General features: G+C 40.0%; 2 protein-coding genes across 3 annotated transcripts; one reads left to right on the top strand and one right to left on the bottom strand.

Annotated features, from left to right (window-relative positions):
- Window positions 1–5,501: 5,501 nt before the first annotated feature.
- Window positions 5,502–9,135, bottom strand: LOC119740270 (trans-1,2-dihydrobenzene-1,2-diol dehydrogenase-like). Of its 2 annotated transcripts, XR_005272662.1 has the most exons (5): window positions 9,039–9,135; window positions 8,075–8,199; window positions 7,253–7,433; window positions 6,525–6,697; window positions 5,502–5,564 (listed from the first exon to the last, which is right to left on the bottom strand). XR_005272662.1 is itself a non-coding variant. In XM_038215531.1 (4 exons), the coding sequence occupies exons 1-4, from the start codon at window positions 9,094–9,096 to the stop codon at window positions 6,654–6,656; spliced, it is 408 nt and encodes a 135-aa protein (XP_038071459.1). In that variant the 5' UTR covers window positions 9,097–9,135; the 3' UTR covers window positions 5,848–6,653. The 2 variants fall into 2 exon arrangements, 1 of the variants encoding a protein (XP_038071459.1); XM_038215531.1 differs by lacking the exon at window positions 5,502–5,564 and having other exon boundaries at window positions 5,848–6,697.
- Window positions 9,119–18,961, top strand: LOC119741271 (tubulin polyglutamylase complex subunit 2-like). Its single transcript, XM_038217023.1, has 8 exons — window positions 9,119–9,126; window positions 10,147–10,388; window positions 12,415–12,552; window positions 13,558–13,674; window positions 14,823–14,986; window positions 17,108–17,286; window positions 18,077–18,121; window positions 18,281–18,961. The coding sequence occupies exons 1-8, from the start codon at window positions 9,119–9,121 to the stop codon at window positions 18,342–18,344; spliced, it is 957 nt and encodes a 318-aa protein (XP_038072951.1). The 3' UTR covers window positions 18,345–18,961.
- Window positions 18,962–20,234: the final 1,273 nt, after the last annotated feature.

Genomic DNA, 20,234 nt, shown 5'->3' with positions numbered 1-20,234 from the left:
CTATGCAAGCCCTAGACTATTGTTACCTATAACACATGGATCATAGATATCTCAAAAGAATTCCTGAGATTCTGGTAACACAATGACCAACACAAAAGAGGGGGGGGGGGTCCCTCCGTCTCATATTGCGCTACAATTTATGTACTGCTCACATGGCGTGTCAGATTTGATGGTAATTACAGCAGACAACTTCAAACAGCACTGACATAACTATGACTTGATATTTAGCTGAATCTAAAAAAAAAGGGAAGGGCTGCTTTATGCGTAATACCCAAAAGCAAGTATTTGTGCATTTCAAGTAGTCAAATATAAATAATAATACATATAATAGTTTTCGTACAGTGTAGCAACAAACCATGTTTTTGTTAGCTCCGAGCAGAATTTTATTATGCCCGTGCAAAGACAAAAAAAGCCATTAAAACATTTATTTTTAGATACGCATATGTTCCATCAACTCCAAAGACGTCAGAGGCGCCATCTTACTCCATATTGAAGTTTATCGATACTGATTCTATTTTTGATGAGCCATTTTGTGCAGCAACCGAAATGCGCTTCAAAAAGTTAGTTCATCTCTTCAATATACATGCACACGTATAGTCCTACATGTGCCACTTGCTACTATTTTAATATGACGTCTTATCATTCGAATGACTTAGATCATATCAAGAAATTATGGTAATAATATCAGTTTTTGTGCCACAATCATCGCTTTTGGGTTCATCCGATGTTGATTTAGTTTGTTTATCCGATGACTTCAAAAAACTGCCACATCTTTAAACATACAAGCGTTTATAAGTTCAAGCTTTTCTAAATACAAGCGTTTAAGGTCTAATTTTGACAAATGACTTTAGAACTGAATTGAGTATCCTGTTCATTTTGTGAGGTGGTAGATATTGCCTTTTGCAGAGGGAACACGTATACACACTCAAATGTGTATCCTTGTGGAGACATCGCTTTGTTCTTTTTGTTTCCAAAAATGATGCGTAGGTAACAAGGACCTTGAGCTGAGTACTGAAAAACATCCTAACGAAATCAGGCCAACTTTACTCCATCTTTTGCCAGCGAAATTCTCCAAAATATTCATTGGGCAAAGAAAAGGTCCTAATTTCACCAACCAAGTTTGAAGACTCAATTTATACTTTTCTTCAATATTTTGCACATGAGGGGGAAGTCAAGTGATTTCAAAATGAGGCTAAAGACTATAGACTGGTACATGCCGAAGTCTGGTGGCTGACTAGGGAGAAATTGTGTAGAAATAGAGACCATTACCAGACACGCCAGATGTTTCTTTTGGCACAGTTGATTGATGCAGCACTGAAGGGTTGTTGGACTGGTTGTTTCAGGTGCCAGTCTATTTTCTTGTATTGCATATTTTCAATGTCTTAAGTTTTGGGACTCTCATACAGAGTATTGAGAGTCCCCAATTTTCGGTCTACATGCTGACATGGAGCTTTGTTCACAAAGACATGATCAATGATGATATTGACCATCGCAGCATCTTACCATGGACCCTTTAGTTTCACGGATGACCGCCAGACTGGAAATGTGCAGTGAAGGTATATGTTACGTTGCACTGTGGGACACTTTGCATTGTAAAATTCCCCGTTTGTTGCGCAAACTATCCCAGGTTGCAACGCGCAGCATTACCTTCACTGCACACATGGCACTCTTCCGATCTATCCATAAAACTTGGTGGCTCCATGTTGACTCAATCTGCCCAGAGCCAGGCTACACAATATATTGACAATTTTTTCCCCAAAGAAACAATATTACATATAAATGTATACTCAGGCCTACTTACTTTATTTCATCTCAAGGCAAAGAAAAACAGTAGGCCTACGTGTATGTACTTCAAAATTATCATTCCTTCATTATGTTAAAACTTATGGGAAAAAAATAATAAGATGACAATAACAATGCACGGGAAAAACGCTGCCAAGAGATGCAGGGGCACCAAATCTATAAGAAAATATGAAGACTTTTGAAACAAACTTTGAAACGTTTTCTCCATCGGATGTAACCCAGTCATAGTGTCAGAAGGCATCTAACACAGTTAGACAGTTAAATTATTGAATGACCCCAAAAGCGCTATCTGAGCATTGAGGAAATGGCGAAGAGAGTGGCTTTAGGTTACTGCATTTTAGTACCCAATCTCTTTTTCAATTGACAATTAAATTTTTCCCAGAAAAGAGGCCAGGCATTTTGTGACATTACGCTTGAAGATCTGCAGCCAGCGGAGCGCCACCAAGTGGTGTCCTTATACATGCTGCCAGATGACCTCAAGAGGTTTTACCCGACCTCAGATGGGCTACTGATGTATACCCAGCACGATATGGGACGGAGAGGTACCCCCTCCCCCAATCTCCTATATACCCTATGCAAGCCCTAGACTGTTACCTATAACACATCCCTCTAGATATCATCTCAAAGAATTTCTGAGATTCTGGTAACACAATGACCAACACAAAGGGGGGGGGGTGCCTCTGTCCCATATCGTGTACAAATGTACTGCTGACATGGAGTGTCAGATTTGGTGGTAATTACAGCATACAACTTCAAACAGCACTGACATAACTATGACTTGATATTTAGCTGAATCCGAGAAAAAAAAGGAAGGGCTGCTTTATGCGTAATGCTCAAAGCAAGTATAATTTTGTGCATTTCAAGCAGGCTAATCAAATATAATTAATAATACATGTAATAGTATTTCGTACCGTGTAGCCACGAACCATATTTTTTTGTAAGCTCGAGCAGAATTTTATTATGCCCGTGCAAAGACAAAAAAAGCCCTGAAAACATTTATTTTTAGATACGCATATGTTCCATCAACTCCAGATACCTCAGAGGCTCTGTCTAACTTCATTCAAGTCTATCGATACTGATTCTATTTAAGATTAGCCATATGGGTGATTCCGTCAATGTGCAGGCCAGTGAATTTTGGTGTCCCTCTTTACATTGTGATATTTGTTGGCCTAGTATACATGTAGATTTCCCGGCCAATTTTGGAAAAATAGCATTCAAATTCATCATGATAGTTGCCGATTCGAAGCTCCTTAATGGCATTCCCGTAGTTCGTATTAGTTTTCAGACCTTCCAATTCATTGTTAGACCTGACAAGTTCAAGTTTAACACATCCTAAATTGAAGTTATGTCATTCGGTTTAACTGGTCATTCAATTTGGCAGTCTGTTTGGTTTAGGGATATTTGCGTTAGAATTTTATTTTCGTTTTCATCTCTGCGCATTCTATTTTTTAGCACATTCTGCATTCAAAATAATGGGAAACGAAGGCAAGATGCGAGATTTATTGTTTTTCTTCACTTTTTACATGTTCGTTTGTTATTGGTTTAATTATAGTCCCTTCATGTTCAAAGTATCTGTTATCTGTCTTTAATCTAAACAAGCAACAGTGTAAACTAGTGATGCGAGAAAATTTAACACCACACACGAAATCGACATTATAAACAACAAACTCAGGCAACATTAAACTAGGAGCTCCTTTGCCCTCTTTTTATCGTGTTCACATATTTTGTTTTACGTTCTTAATTGTTACCTTTACACATTTTTTCATCTTCTAGCCTATTTAAATTGCGATCTGGGCAATTGTCCTATATCTCTAATCTTTTCCTCAATTGGCTTTATCTTAAACATGCTTCATTTCAGTCACATGAGCTTTCTTTTTATGCAAAAAAAGTGATCAATATGGTCATTTTGTGGCTGCTGCTTTGTAGCCGAATCTTGTGGGGGACAGTTAGTTTTATGCGTTTTCAAATAGGAACAAAGAAACAAAGAACAAAGACGAACAAAGTGATTACATGAACCGGTTTCGAATTCCTTTGCTAACAATGGCGAATTCGAATTCCTAAACTGGCGCGGATCCGGGGGGGGGGGAGGGTAGTCTGAGTATCACCCGTAATCCACGGAGCCCAGACTCCTGGGGGGGGGGGGGTTAAAAAAATCCCAGCTCTGTCAATTTTTTTTTTCATGGAAATTCATTAACAATAATGGGACCCCCCACCCCTGCTCTGCTCTGACACCCACAACAATTGTTCTGGTAATGTCCGCCTGTGCACAAAATACGGACAGAGCCAGCTTGGTTAGGGGGTATTTGTACACTAATCTGTAATAATAGTGTTAAGGCCAAAAAAAAAAAAATCGGTCTCTGGTCAGACCAAAGTTCCGGAATTGACGCGGCGACGCGGCTCTTTTTATTTTTTTTGCTTTTTTTTTTTCTTCAAGCTTGGATTATACAGACAAGGTGGGGTACTAGTTTGCTTTTTTGGTGTCCTCATATACATTGGTGTCCTCCATAATTTGCCTTGGTGCTTTCAATCATTTGCCTTGGTGCAATTTCCCATTCCTTGGTGCTCTTTGGTAAAAAAAAATTGAGAAGGTGCGGAAATAGAGGGCGCTGTTGGAGCTACCACGGAACATTTTGGAAAAAAAAAGATCGACGCGCATGATTAAAATCGACGCGCGCGCTGACCAGAGACTGACTATTTTTTTTTTTTGGCCTAATAATCGTCGGATTTGAACAGCGCCCCCATTGAAAGTATGGTACAATTCATGGACTCAAGCATTCACATCATAGGAGATAGATAAGGACGTGCAATAAAACGCACAATACGCTCTGGCCGTGTTGCAAGAAGTCTTGCGAAAGTCTTTCATGAAATCGATCACAATGATCCCTGTAAGAGCTGAACAATGCGACACCGAAAAATGCAACGCACATATGGAACACCATACTTTTTATATTAATATGAAATGTGATACTGCATATTGGCGGGATAAGATGGTAACATTTTAACAATCGTGTTTTCGTAACTCACACACGGCGCGACAACTTGATTCTGTTTTTGCCCCAGACACCGCATACAAAAACAAACGCTCAATGTAACGCGGAGGCAGGCACCAGACTATTCCTCATTTGCATACGCGTTAAAAATTTCTGCACGTGCAAACACGGTGACCGTTTTAGCCGATTTCCGGCTAACTTTGACAGATTTTTTGTTTAAAAATGAGTTTGACAGAAAATTTGACAGAATGGATTTTTCTGGCAGATTTCTGGCAGAATTCTGCAAAAATGGTTATTTAACAGGAAAACATAGCAAATTTGAAAAAAGGAAAATTTGTTTAAACAAACTTCAACCTTTTCAAACAAACCCTTGCAAAATAGGACAGGTTGCCTTGTGTATGTGCTGACGTTCACTGGGAATCAGATTTCGTCGTGACGCAACCTCGTTTTGACTGAAATTTACGCAATTTCATAACACCTTTATATGAATATAGACTGTTTGTAATGTAATTTGAACCTTAATTAAGGCAATATTACAACATCTGCATGTGATTTCAAGTGTTTATAGTGTATTTCGAGTAATTCATGGGAATTCGGCAGATTTTTGATAAATCTGACAGATTTTTGAAGTGCATTTAGCAGAATTTGGGCATGACCTTACGGTCACCCTGCTGCAAATGACCCAGTAGTACCAGGGTGAGATAGGTAGTGGGCCCGTTCATGCTCACACCCTGTGGATGAGGTTGGCCGTGCACAGGCGCTTTCCCAAGTCTGTTAAGGGAACCAAAGAAGAAGCCCCTTAGTTCTCCCGTTTGCGAATCTATACACATTATTGTTTGTGTCTTCTGCGATCTTTTACGTATTCAAAACAATGACAGCCATTTGTCGTCACTGATTAATCATACACTTTCTAAGTAATTAATTTAGATATAATTTTTTTTTAAGTTGAAGAAAATTCCCTTGTGTATATTGAAGAAAAAACAGCAAATGCTTCTGTTGGTGATATTATAGCCGTGTTATAGTTTTACTAGAAAACAAGAATATATACAACTTCTACTTTGAACTGTATAGGTTTGTCTATGCAGTGTTAATGCTGACATTTAATTTTATTCAGTTATAAATTTAAAGCTTTTAATTTCACGCATTTATCGCCCTGAAAAGCACCAGACATTGTCCACTAGTGTACATAATCGTCAATTTGGAACAGCACCCCCATTTTTATTTTTTACAAGATCAGAATGTTTTTGCTTAATTAATTTATTATTTTGGGGGATTTTGAAGAATTTTTATGGAAAGCACATTTGAATATATTTTTGTTATAGAATTTGAGCTATATAAATTAATATATCATCATCATCATCATTATCATTACTATTATTATATATATATATATTTTTTTGTCATAAAATTTCCAAAAATACCCCTTCAAACTGTCAAATGTTATACAATATCTTCTATAAAAAAAAGATGACGTTGAGCCATTTTTAAATTTTCAAACAAAAACAGAACATTCCATCTTAAATTTAGTCATACATCAAGCAACAAAAAGGGGTAATTTTTCAAGATATTTATCAATTGAAACAATCATGATTCAGCAACATAAATCATATCAGGTTGAACCTCTGTTTAATCACAACTTTTTGCACTTGCTGGTGAGCTCGTGCATCACTGTTATTGCGCACAAGTGCAGAGGTGATGTGTCTGGCGAATGGGTTCTAAACTATAGCTTACTTGATTGCTGTTGCTTCCTAGGTATAGGGTTATGAAGGGGGGTATGACCTTTAGAGTTAGAGGTCAAAGGTCATCTGCAGGTATTTTATAGCCCACATCACGCCGGGCACTGTCCAGGATCTCGGCCGCCTACAAACTCTCTTTTAGGCGTGCAGTTGGACACTCTTTCAGACCTGTGGGTCAAACACTAGTCATTACAGTTGCTCTCCATGTATAATTCAACAATTGCGTTTGTTTTCGAATTAAATTTTCAAGTTTTATGTTTTACTTTTAAGAGCCCAAAAAATAGGTACTTGTACTTTATGTTTTATTTTGGGCATCTTAAATCAGCTCAAAATCTGGCAAAGCTTTTTAATTTTTATGACATTGAGTAGAATGCCATGGTCCAGTGGTTGCGGTGTTTGACTCAACCACGATGGTGCGTGGGTTCGAATCCTGCCAGGAACATGGTGTTTGTGCCCTTGGGTAAGACACTTAACTACAATTGCCTGTCTCCTCCCAGGAGTAGAAATGGGTACTCGGGGTAATAATTGTAAAGCGCTTTCACGATGGAAAGCGCTTCATCAGCACTACGATTATTATTATTTGTATATCAACTTGTGGTTCTATTCTAATGGAATTATATGGATAATTTAACTTCAAGCAGAACTTGAAGAAACAAACAGTCTAATGTTGGGAATCTTTTACTTTATCCCGCAGATTATGATAATTTTTCAATAACAGCTCACCTTTCATAAGACACTGTCGCACACACTCTGCCTCATATCGGAAGCCAGCACTATTGACGTGGAGGAAGCTATTGTCAGCCTTTGTTGGCAGGGGAAACTCGAACAGCTCGGTCTTCAGATCAGCCTCTCCAATGGAGGTTGTCACCTCAAGTTTTGTAGGGCACCAAAACGGGCAAGGCACCTGCAACAAAAACAGTTAAAAGGACTGCAAAACGGAATTGCAATTACACAGAGAGGGTGCACTCGGAACAATCCATCTTGGAGGAGGTTGTTCTAATGATCTGCAGTTTTCAAAAGACAAGAATGACTAGAAGTATGTCTTGAGTTGATGAGGCTCATCACGTTGATGTTTACCTCTAGTTTCCCTGCTATCAAATGATTGAGAATATTTCTATTTCCCCGGGATAAGATGCCAGTCCATCACAGGTTACTCCCCAGCCAATGCCGGTACCCACTCCTGGGTGGAGAGAAGCAAATGGGGGTGAAGTGGCTAGCCCAAGGACACAAGCAGTTGCCCAAGGATTTGAACCTTCGACCCACAAACCACCACTATAAGAATAACCATACACTATACAAATATCTTATACAATAAACCTTGGCTTGCATCCAAGCCCAACTGTGAGTCACATAATTATTTGGTTATTTACACTTTGACATCTTCAGTAAACCCTGAACCTCCAAGGGATCAAGGAATTAAGGTAGCCTGAGCCTGACAAGTAACCAATATATCTCTAAATGAGATTTGTTATCTCTGTTATGTGTTTAAGGATGTTCCTTCGGGTTCCCAGGCATTTCCAAACAACTTCACATTCACTGACTGACCTTGATATGACCTTTGGTTCCTCTTATCTCCACTTCATTGGGGAGTCTCACCACAGTGCTTGTGCTCAGTGTTGCGACAGCCTTGTTGGGAAACAACAATGTAGTAGCAGTTGTCTCATCCACACCTGAATAACAGGACACACAGTCACAGGAGATTTTCATGCAAGAAGGTAGAGTTGATGTGATTAAGTTGATCACAAGTCAATAAAGAGTCAATCGGAGGGCCGTGGCCTCGTGGTCTATCTGGACTCTGGAGCATTGAATTCTCGGTCTGCGGGTAATTTTGCAGGTTTGAGTCCAGCCTGGGATAATGGTGCGTGTGCCTTTGGGCGAGCCACTTTGTCACTCGTTGCATCTCCCCACCCAGGAGTAGATTGGGTACCTGTGAGGGCAGAGATTGTTATTGCAATTGATTTTAGCTGCTTTGCGCCGAATTTGGCAGCATCGACATGTATACTACCTGGGGAACTGAGATGGTATTTGGAATGTTTCATACATTGGCCCAATGAGCAGGTTGATAATGACGTAATAATGATGTAGCGCCTTGAGCATCAATATTCATGATATTGGTGGATAAGTGCGTTTTATAAAAATACACATTATAAAGAGCAAGTCCAGTCACAAGTTAATCAAATGAACTATGGAAAAAAAAAGACATTCCGTATTAGTGTGCATTCTCTATTACATTGTACATGTGTCCTTACTTATGGTTGGATTGTGAATTGACTGTCATCACAAGTCCTCAAGAATCGCACAAGTCCATGACAAGTTCTCCAAACTCACGTCAAAAGATATTCAAATTAATTGTGACAAAGGCGTTTACTTTGTTATTGTTTATCCCCTGTTATGATCAGACTTGTGCAAGGACTTGTGACGGATGCTAATACAATACTTGGTTTGGATCTCCAACTGGTCAGTTATCTTAACTTCCGACCTCATACTCCCAACAAGAAAGAAATCTCACCTGAATCTGTTAAGGTGCCGGTAGTCTTGCATGATAACGGAGCCTCTCCAAATACCATGAGGGCTTCCTGCACAGGATAGATGCCCAAGTCCAACAGACCTCCCCCTCCAACATCTGCCATCAGACATTACCAAAATATTCAAGTTTCATAATTAAGTAATCTCAAAAAAAGGTCTAACCCCTGCTCTATCTCACCCTCCAAAACACTTTTAGCCACACAACAATTAAAATCAATGCGTAAATGTACACAAACCATTGACTGCTCGCATTTCATGCACTTATATGAGGACATTAATTAGTGCCAGCAATGGAAGACTGAAAACATTCTTGGTCTGGTCATTGGTAAATTGCAACCAAGATTGAAACCAAGTCAAGACCGGAACACTGCAAATTAGGTCTACAGATGGTCTTGAGACAAGACTGGCCTAAAAATATGAAGAAATTCAAACTTCAACAACTTAACTCTGCCGTTCCTTTATTTGCTATTCTTTCCTGAGAACTTATTGGCAAGCCAAACGATGCATTGAAAACCTTTACATTGCCAATAAGACCAGCAGCTAGGATCTCACGCAGTTTGACAGTTGCTGGGAAGAAACGGCTCCACCAACCCTAGAGAATTAACAAACTTGGATAATCAGAATCAGTGCCTTCAATACAAACTACTTGTATTGAAGGCAGTTTTGGCGTGATTAGCCTGATTAGGCAAAGGAAAATGTACTTCTGCTTCCGATTACATGCCTTTCATCAATAGGGTTGGTAGGCTGGGAATTGTTTTAATTCTGCAATTCTTGTGTGTGCTGATTGAATGTAGTATTCAAGCACAGGTTTCCTGCTGAATATAGCGATTGTAAGTAAGAAAATGTACAAATATGGACAGCTGCGTAAAATGTTTTTTTTTAAACATAAATTTGTGTTTAACTTGTCGATACTGCTAAGAGATTTTCATGTATAGGAGCATTAAATTTATGGAATTATGAAAATTGTTGAAACAAAATTTGAAGCGAGTTTCTCCATCAGATCCTAACTCAGTAACCACATGTTACTAAAACGAGGGATCTAACACAGTTTAGTCAATTAATTGAATTAAAGCACTAACTGGTCATTGAAGGAATAGTGAAGAAAGTGGCTTTAGGTTACTGCATTTCGCCAAATCTTTTTTTCAACTGACTATTTTCTTTCCAGAAAAGAGGGCAGGGATTTGTGACATTACGCTTGCTGATCTGCAGCCAGCGGAGCGCCACCAAGTGGTGTCCTGGGAACAGCGCAACTCCTGCATGCTGCCAGATGACCTCAAGAGGTTTTACCTGACCTCAGATGGGCTACTGCTGACATGGAGTGTCAGATTTGATGGTAATTACAGTATACAACTTCAAACAGCACTGACATCAGGCCAAAAAAAAAAATCGTTCTGCTTCTGATTACGTGGCATTTCAAAATAGGGTAGGTACGTGTAGGTAGGGATTTTTTTTGTTGGCATTTTTTGTGTGTGTACAAACAATCATATGGAGGTGTCTGCATGTAGTCAAGGGTAAAAGGTAGAAATTGATGATTTTCAGGTTTTCTTCGCATCTTCCTCATTTTTCCCAAAACAAAATTAGAGTAGGGGCTGTCAAAATAGGGTAGGTAGGGTAACCGGAAGCAGAACTATTATTTTTGGGGGGCTAAGTCCTAACTTTGACTTAGATTTTAGGGAAAAAGGAAGGGCTGCTTTATGCTTAATGCTCAAAAGCAAGTATTTGTGCATTTCAAGTCGTCAAGTTTTTCTTCCATTCTGCTCATGAACTCAGCAACAGTTGTTCTTTATCCCAATGATTGCTCGAGTGATTTTGTACAATTACTAAAAACCAAAGTCGGAGGGATATGGAAAGGGCAATACGTATGGCTTTTCCCTTTCCTGCAATACTTTTTTACCATTATGCAAAAGCAAGCCATGTGCTTGTGGAGGACAAAACCTTGTATTTAAGCACCGTAGTGTTTATTTTGCAAAGGTTATGTTTAAAAATATTGATTTATTCGGTTGAGTACCGGGACGAATTAGAATAAATTTGCTTTATCATTGATATGTAAATGAGACACGGTAGAGTGGTTAAGGGCGGGTAATTTGAATAGGGAGTGGCACAGGAATGTGTGCGTGGTTGGATTGAAGGTAGATCACTTCACGCTTGCGAGCAGCAACGACAACATACAATTTTTAACACAGTTGTTAAGTCTGGTTGTAATTTCATAGTTGTTCAATGTCTCAAACAGTATTTATAAGAGACGAACATTGCTACCCTTGCCTGAAGGAGTTGTCTTGCATAGTTCAGGTGTACGTTTCCATTTTTCCAAATATGATTTTGGTTTTTCGTATCTGGCAGTCAACACAGCAATGTTAGATAGGGTACAAATCCAGAAACAGCCATAATGTAATAGACGAGTGGTATCTTGCGATTATTCAATTAAGTATAGTCAAAGGCTCTGAAGCCAAAAGGAAAGTTCTGTAAAGCTTGAAGGTTCAAATGAAATCCACAAGTGGCAATCAAGGTATGGTCGGAGTAGTTTCTGACGGAGGTATAAAAACGAGATTTGCAGGTCGGCAGTAAGATTCATAAAGATCAGATCTACTAGATGAGATGCTAGAATTGTTCTAGTGATCTAATGCGTTCAGAACGCAAACAAGTCTGAATAGACTTCCACCATAGTATGCGTGATTTATCCTCAGCGGAAGGTATTTGGTATTGTACAAGACCAAAAAAGATAGTTCTGAAAAGCTTGCCTTAATATAAAATCAAATGTGGTATAAATATTTAGAAATAACCATAACAATTGTAAAGAGGAGGGAAGTCTCAAGGTTAATTCTATTATTGATTACGCAAATATGCTAAATGAAAGGCTCTTACGCCTAAATGATGGACCCTAGTTCTGTAAATATTGTCTCCATCAAGACGTCTTTAAGGTTCAAATTATTGAATGACCGTAATTAAAACACTGTCGTACCTGGTAGTCATCACAGCGATGAGACTAAACATAATCAAATGGGGTACGAATATTTAGAATTAATCATAACAATTGCAAAAACGAGTGTTGTCTCAGGTATAATTCTGTATAATTAATTGATTACTTAAATGTGTCTATAATGAAAGGCTCTTACGCCTAGATAATAGATGATAGTTCTGTAAATACCATCAAGTCTTTAAAGGTTCAAAGTATTGAAAGATGTAATTAAAACATTGGGTCGTCGTACCCGGTTGCTGCTGCAAGCACAAATACCAAAATCAGGATGATTTGATTGTTTATTGTGTAGAATGGTGTTGAAATGATAAAAAAAGACCGTCTTTGTAAGATTTCTGAGTTGTGAATTTGACCTTAGTTTGTGTAATTTTTGTTTTTCATTCAGATCAGTTGCAGTCGGTCGGGCGGATGGAGATTAACAAGATCAGCAATGTGACCAAGCTGGCTGGAAATAAAGCCCCCAGCAATGCCAACACGCCGTCACTAGCTGATGTGGACTACGCAAGCGATGAGGAGCAGTGTGGTATGCTATAATACTGCCAACCAAACCCATGCCTTAGGACTCCATGCATACTGTGTGAAGGTTGAGTCTCGATAGTCCGAAGTAGTCCCATTGGTCCAAAGTCCCATTGGTCCGAAGTCCCATCGGTCCAAAGTAAACTTTATACTGTGTAGTTTCACTGGTTCAGGTTGACTGACCCTAACCCTAACCCTAATCCTATTGGGCGTCGGACCAAGGAGACTTCGGACCAATGGGACTTCAGACCAATGGGACTTCGGACCAATGGGACGTCAGACCAATGGGACGTTTATACCAATGGAACGTATAGAGCAATGGGACTTCAGACCAATGGGACTTCGGACCAATGGTACTTCGGACCAATGGTACTTCGGACTATAGAGACGTCCCCCTGTGAGAACGCCCTCAGCATTCAAATGCAAAATTTTACTTTGCCACAGTGTACTACAATGTACACAAATTGATCGGGACTGGGAGAATGTGCTCGTTACATCCGGGTTATCGTTATGACCGAGCTCGTTATAACGGGAGTCGACTGTACATGTATACATCTATATGCTCTATAGCGTTCCTGATATCCTGTCCTATTAAGATATATCCATTTAAAAAACATGAAGAAGTTTATGAAAACTTATCGAACATAGACAATATAAGAACTGTTTCTAAACCACATTTTTTTTCGCTTCACTGTATTCTGAAAATGTGGTAAACTATATCATAGCCGTCAAAACTGCTATTTAGGCAACCAGGAGAGGGTGGACTTCTAAAAGGTAACCAAATGGCATTTATTGCATTTTGGAAACAATTTCTTCAAATGTTACTTGAGGAAAGAAGGTTCTCCTGAACTAGTGCCCCCAGATCTGTTGATATGAATGACGACAAAAATCCTTGCTGCATTATTAAAATTGTACTCTACATCTTACAAACAGGGAAACAAAGAAAATATTCATTGATAAATGGTAACTTACAATGAAGGACACTTTAAACTTTTGTTCTTGACATTGTCAGATGAGGACACTGATGTTCCAGCCAAGCCACATTTTGACACAAGGAGTCGCATCTTTGAGCTGGATCCCTGCCGAGGTATTGCCAAGGTCTGTCTGGTCTACAGGAATACCAGGCCAGGTGGGTGGGTGGGGACAGTGTTCTCTGCGGCCATATATTTATCCAAATTACAATTCGGGCAATTCACAATGCAGTACGCCACCAAGAGTTTGCCACAGAGAGTTCATTTTTCCCAGTGCATTGTGGGAGATGGTCGACAAATTCGCAGCGCGGGACATTCGAAATTTTTCGTTTTTCCCGGTCAGTAGTTTTATAAGCATATGATTCGAGTATATGTTTGCCCTTTTCTTTTCTTTGTACCAATATGGTGATTTTTGATAAGGCGGCAGAACGCTATGCCCAAATCTATAACAAATTTGCTCAAGTTGTCTACTGACACTCATTCAAATGGGCCGTGTTTTGTCGACCGTAGACTTGAAAAGTTGACTCTCCATGGCAAACTCTTGGTGACGCACTGCATTGTGAATCGCCCGAATTCTCATTGACGTCATTTTGAGCTTGATTTGAATCCTCATTCCTGAATGCAGCAAAATGCAACATTTGTCCAAATGAGAAGCCTGTCCAGCCTAGCAAGATCCATCAGGTCAGAAATCTCATGGTCAAAATGCCCGAGTCACCAACTGCGACAGAGTAACAACACTAGTAACATTGTTCAATGGGACTAGCCCCCACTGTCTCAGATGTGACAGCTAAGGCAAAGTTCGGGCAAGGACCATTAGTCGACTAGTGGTTGATTTGTGATGTACCTTACGCCTGCACACTGATAGCAACGTGCGAACGTCTCTAGTCAAACGCTGGTCAAAATGTCATTGCAAAACTTCTGGATCCTGGCTCTCTGCAAGCGTTATGAATGCACGCGGCTATTGGTTACCAGCGATGCAACCAGCCCCAGTAGGTTACTTCCAAATAGTCGACTAGCCTAGTCAACCACCGTCGACTAGACAGAGTTCGGGCAAGCGTTAGTCGGACTATGGTTAACCATTGGTCCACTATACATGTAGTCCTTGCGCGAACTTGGCCTTATGCACTGGTGTTGAAGCTCAGTGTACGCAGCAAGGTCCCACAGGCTGTGGATTGTGTTGAATCTGGGAGAGCTAGGGCTAAAGTAATTGAACAGATTGCACTTATCAAGCAAAGGTTAAGACCGTCAATTGATTCAGTCACGTTTTTTTAATGCAATTTTGTTTGGTTTGGTTACTTTTCCACAGGCAGCCCTGCCCAGCATCCTGAGGTGTGGCTTCTAGACAGAGCCCTGAGGTGGCATTTCTTGGCCCACACGTTCAGCCAGTACTTCCGCATGATGCTGATGCACCTAGGGCTCCCCCAGTGGCAGCTGGCCTACACTGATGTCGGCCTCAGCCCACAGGCAAAGGTTAGATGGATGGGAGAAGGAATGAAACTCACCGAGCTGTTCTTTTCCTCCTGGTCACAGTTCCATGACGTCACTGCGACCAAGGGCTAACAAGCTGCTTAGGCCAAAAAAAAGAATAGTTCTGCTTCCGGTTACCCGACCGACCCTAATTTTAGGCTGCGACCCTAAAAAATTTATGGGCAATTCCAAAAAAAAAAAAAAAAAAAAGATTGAATAAATAAAAATAAAATTTTGTTGTCTTTTCTGTCTTCACAAAATACCTATCAAACAACCCTTTTGCATAAAAAAATGCTTGTATTTATTTGTTTTCTTACTTACATTCGCTTTTTTCAAAAGAAACCTCCGTTATTTTTACAAATTCGCTTCGCGATATAAACGATGTCCGTACGGTGACTATATCACGTGGCGACGACTGGTTCCCGCAGCGCCGCGCAGGGGCCAATTTAGAAGACATGATGAAAATGCGGTAACCAGTCCATAGCTATGCGATCGCGACCGATAGCGCGCTAGCAGTGCAGGCCACTGTCAACTGGTCGGATTCGACATCGTGAAAAATGCCAAGAAAACACCGATGGAGAAAGAACATTTTTGCAAGTTAATTTACAGAATTGATCTAGCTTGTCTGTGTATGTATTTTCTGTGTTCAAGGGTTCATTTTGAGATCGCACTACTCGTATTTGGAGTGATACATGCCGCGTGTTTCCCGAAATTTTTGACCGTGAAAACAGGTCTGTCGGCCCATGGTGGGCCGCTCGCCACACATGCTCGCATCACACACCTCGGAGTTTTGGCCAGCTCCCCGCGTCTTGACTAGCGTTGTGCATATGGTGCGAACGACCTGAATTTTCCATTATTTTTTGAAATTATCGAACGTAAATATATTGACAATAATTAAAGGTAGGTTTTATTCACTTTTTGTTGCCATTTCGTGTATAGCTTTCGTAGTGCAATGGAAATAGTTCAGGCTAAAACTTCGCATATAATTGAATACCCCATTCAATCTGCATAAAAAAAATTGGCAAAAAAAAAAAAATTCCGACCGACCGACCCTATTTTTGAAAGGCATGTAATCGGAAGCAGAACTATTTTTTTTTTTGGCCTTAGCATAGACAAATATTGTTTAGCAAAATTAGCTTACCAACCAAAATGCCTTGTGATGTTTATTTGTATTGACTGGTGCTCTACTGTTTTAGCTTAGCACATCCTTTTGGTAAGCAGTATCATCTGCATAGCAGTGTAAAGATACATGTATTGGGCCCAGCAATGAGCAAGTGTGGCCTCTTTCCTAGTATTGCCCAAGGGCTGTTTCTCCGAGTCTAATAGAACTCGGTACAAACGTGAATTTGTAACTTCACAGTAATTAGTGCCCACGATACGAATTTGCTAGGGCTGTGCATCGGAGCCGGGTACCCGACCCTTGATGTCAGGAACCGGTTCCAGATTATGGGATCGGGTACCCATAACCAACTTTACAAATGACATATTAGTAACTTCTCAGACAATTTAAAAAGAAAAGGTTTTGAATGCCATTTGTGGGGTATTTTCAAAGTGAAAACCCGGCTACAAGGGAAAACAAACCGTATTTCACGTTTATGACATTCGCCAAAGTTGCAGTTTAGACCGTAAAGCTCACTGTACACTTTTGTATCTTGCTGTATTGACGAACCCATGTGTTAGTATTATCATGCGGACCATTGTGAAAAATCTGGATAGTACTTTCCCAGACCTGAGTTTCGTGTTTGGGTTTCTTTAACGGGTACCCGAGTACCCGTGTTTTTTTTCAATCAGGTACCCAGTTCGCATACGTCCGTATATGCTTACCCCTAGAATTTACCAAAGTTGAACACGTATATCTTCCCTGGCAAATTTCTTTGCAGTGTATGACACAAAATTTGCTTCACCTTCACATGCTAGAAACGTCTGTGTATTGAGGGCCCCCAAATTTTAGGTAATTAAAACCTGCCCCCCCCCCCCAAAAAAAAAACCCATCAACTTGAACATAAAAGTCAGTCGAACATTTTGTACTAGTGAAGTATGTTAATAGAAACATCCCATAGGCTCCACGGGTTTGTAGAGTCTATGTAAAAACAATCAAATTTTTTTTTTTTGTCTTGCATACAGCAATGGTTTAACCTGTATTCCCCGCTTCGGATCAGGCTGGATTCGGAGACTAGCCTGGCTGAGGAGGAACCAGAAAAGGACGATAGTTGGCAAGCTGCCAAGGGAGCTCCTAAGAGTGACTCCACGGAAGTCAACAAGCTGGACTTTGGACGAGTCTTTAAAGGCAAATCAGACAAGAAGTAAGGCCAAATCACATTTTTGGAGTGAAACGCTTAGGCCAAAAAACAAAGGCTCCGGCTTCTGGTATGCGCGCGTCGCCGTAGCCATGCGCGTCGGCAAAATTAAAAAAGGTTTTTTTTTTCAATGAAATGTCTCAAAACTGCCAAACTCACTGGTTTGACTGGAATCCTGCTGCTGCACAATTGTAACGTGTTTTTAGATGGGGTTATGATCGAGTATAAGCTAAATGTAGCCTCTCTCGGCTCCCATACATTTTGCACGAAATTTAGTCGGGCACCATTTGCAGTCATCAGCCAACATTTGAAGTAAAAAATAGTAAAAAGAAAAAAAAAGCCCTGTCGCCGCACCACTTTTGGGGCAAACTCCATACCAGAAACCGAAGACTTTTTTTTGTCGGCCTTACTCCTGTATACTGAAAATTTATGTTGAGCCCCTCTATTTTTTTTTTCTGCTTTGGAATATCTTGAAAGCGCATGTTGACAAGTTGATTTTTCTTTTGAAGAACTAAACTTGACATGTTACCCAAGATATGATTACACTGGCAGCCTTGATAAATTTTATGTACTTTTTTTTATGCAAACAGCTTGTTTACTCTGTCCGTACATAACTCCATTGTGTTTTGCAAGCAAAATTATCTAGTATTGCTTCAAAATTTCCTGTTATTTAGCATTTTATTGGAGAACGATTTTTCCGAGCCCCCAAATAGTGTAATTCATTTACGACATTTGCGTACTCAATGCAACTGTGGTACCATTACAAATTTAACAAAGCTTTAACTATTTTTTTCAGGTCTAAATCATCTCAAAACAAGAAGAAGCATGGACCAGTGGGAAAGTAAGTACATATTTTTCAGTTTTGATCTTCAAATGGCTATTTAATAGTTTGTTTGATGACAGTAGATGTCAAATAATGATTCACAAGTACTCCAGAAATTATAATTTAACAGAAAAATCACGTCAATTGTTTTTTCATTTCTGCAATGTCCTACTACAGACCGCTCTCTGGAGGCACAAATAACCGATCCGGTTCTCAATTGGGCGGGGGCAGGCTCCGATGACCCAACTGGGAACTTGGGCGTGAAAGCAACTAGACGAAGTACGGCTGCGTCTGAATTGCTAGTTTTGTGGCTAAGGCTTCAGTGTTTGACATGTACACTCTGCAGTAAATCAGTAAACATCCGCAGCCATATCCTCATCCCAAAAACACCTGTTTTGAACTCGACCCAACTTTTCTTGTCGGACTACATGTGGTAAATCCTTGTGGTTCTGGATCTCCTAAATGACTTGCACCTTGAGCAATCTGACAATCATAATTACAGGCTTTCAAGCTGATTCGGGTGAAAAAGTAGGAGAACAGTAGGATCAAAAGTAAACAAAACAAAAAACAGGATAGAAGAGGGACTTTTGCGGGCTTTCAGGAGTAGTTTTCTGTGATACTCGCCTATATCCACAGCATAAGCCTCATTTGGCACGTACTCACAACACCGTGTGCTCCATCCTAAACTAAGCTCTTGGAAAATACGGTTGCTGTACTTCTGCGCCCAATTAGCACTTTGATTTTTCATTTTGACAGTGTGCAACATAGTCTATGTAATAGACCACGGCGAATTGTATGCGTGAACAGATTTGCTGATTAATTAGGCAAGACCCCGCCTCTCGACTTCCTAGATTTTGACCAATCAGCAGGCGTCTTCTACAGGTCTATCGGGTCTTCGGTCATTCACCCGTTGTGCATCATAGACATGAATTTAAAAAAAAATGTCACGGCGCGCGGCGCTCGGTATCATGTTACGCAAATGCGCTCCCGGCTGTTGTTGTATTACAAAACGCTGCATTCAAATTGACCAATCACAGCGTTAGTCCTGATTTTGGGATGAAATGACGTCACGATTTAGTCGACTCAATCGACTCCAATTGGCTGGCGCGCGGCTTGTATAAATCTGCATGCTTTGACATATCAGAGATGGCTCTGTGGATAACGGGTGATACTCAGACTATGTGCAACACTGTTATGAAAAATGTTCAATGGGTTTTCCTTTTTGGGGAGGGGGGGGGGGAGTTGGGGAACAAAAATGAAGAAAAAATTATTTTAAAAAAGTAGGAATTTCAAGAAAATAGTAGGAAAATTAGGAGCAAAGTAAAACAAAAAATAGGGAAAAAAAGGAATACTTGAAAGCCTGTAATTATAGCTCGTGATGTTAGGACCTAGTCTCAAATGGCAAAGCATAATATGTGGAAGTGGTAGTGGCCATGTGATGTCTATTGTTGAACTGAAATGAAACAAGCTGGCTGTTGCCAGCTGGAGCTAGCTGAAAATAAAATTAATGTCAGGATTTAAAGGGAATATACAACATTTGCAAACATCAAAAAACAAAACTACCAAATTATTATGAAATACCATTCTGGACTGTTAGTGAGGTTTAAAGCATCCTGTAAAATCATGGCACCTGGTGTGCTGTCATTTTCAAGAAAAGTGGTATTTTTGTATTAATTTCCAAAACTGGTCGGCCGACCAGCGTTGCAAAAAAAACTGGCTTTTTTCAAAAACTGCCCCCAGTTTACCATATTTAGTTAGTCCGAATTTTGTTTGCAATCGATTACACACCTATGAACGGGTACACACCACCTAGACTGATTCCTTGACCTTACAATTCCCCGACGTCTGTGATGAGTGCCCCGTTTCATCATAAGTGGTTTCAGGGAACCAGACTACATAAACAAGATTGCGTTTCTTGTCTTTTCGAGCATCTACGCCCACGAAACTTCAAACAAGTCAGTGTAACAAAATTTGCTATAAATTACTAACCCCCCCAAATCCATCCATTTCTGAAAATTACAGCAAAAGCAAATGTTGTATACTCCCTTTAAAGCCCTTTTCAATCATGTCTAGTGAATACGGGGAAACTGATACATAATCCCTATGGGAAACCTAAACAGTGTTTATACTT

This window comes from Patiria miniata, unplaced genomic scaffold, assembly GCF_015706575.1.
Source record: "Patiria miniata isolate m_02_andy unplaced genomic scaffold, ASM1570657v1 HiC_scaffold_5, whole genome shotgun sequence".
Lineage (NCBI taxonomy): Eukaryota > Metazoa > Echinodermata > Asteroidea > Valvatida > Asterinidae > Patiria > Patiria miniata.
This window is presented reverse-complemented; position numbering and strand designations above follow the sequence as displayed.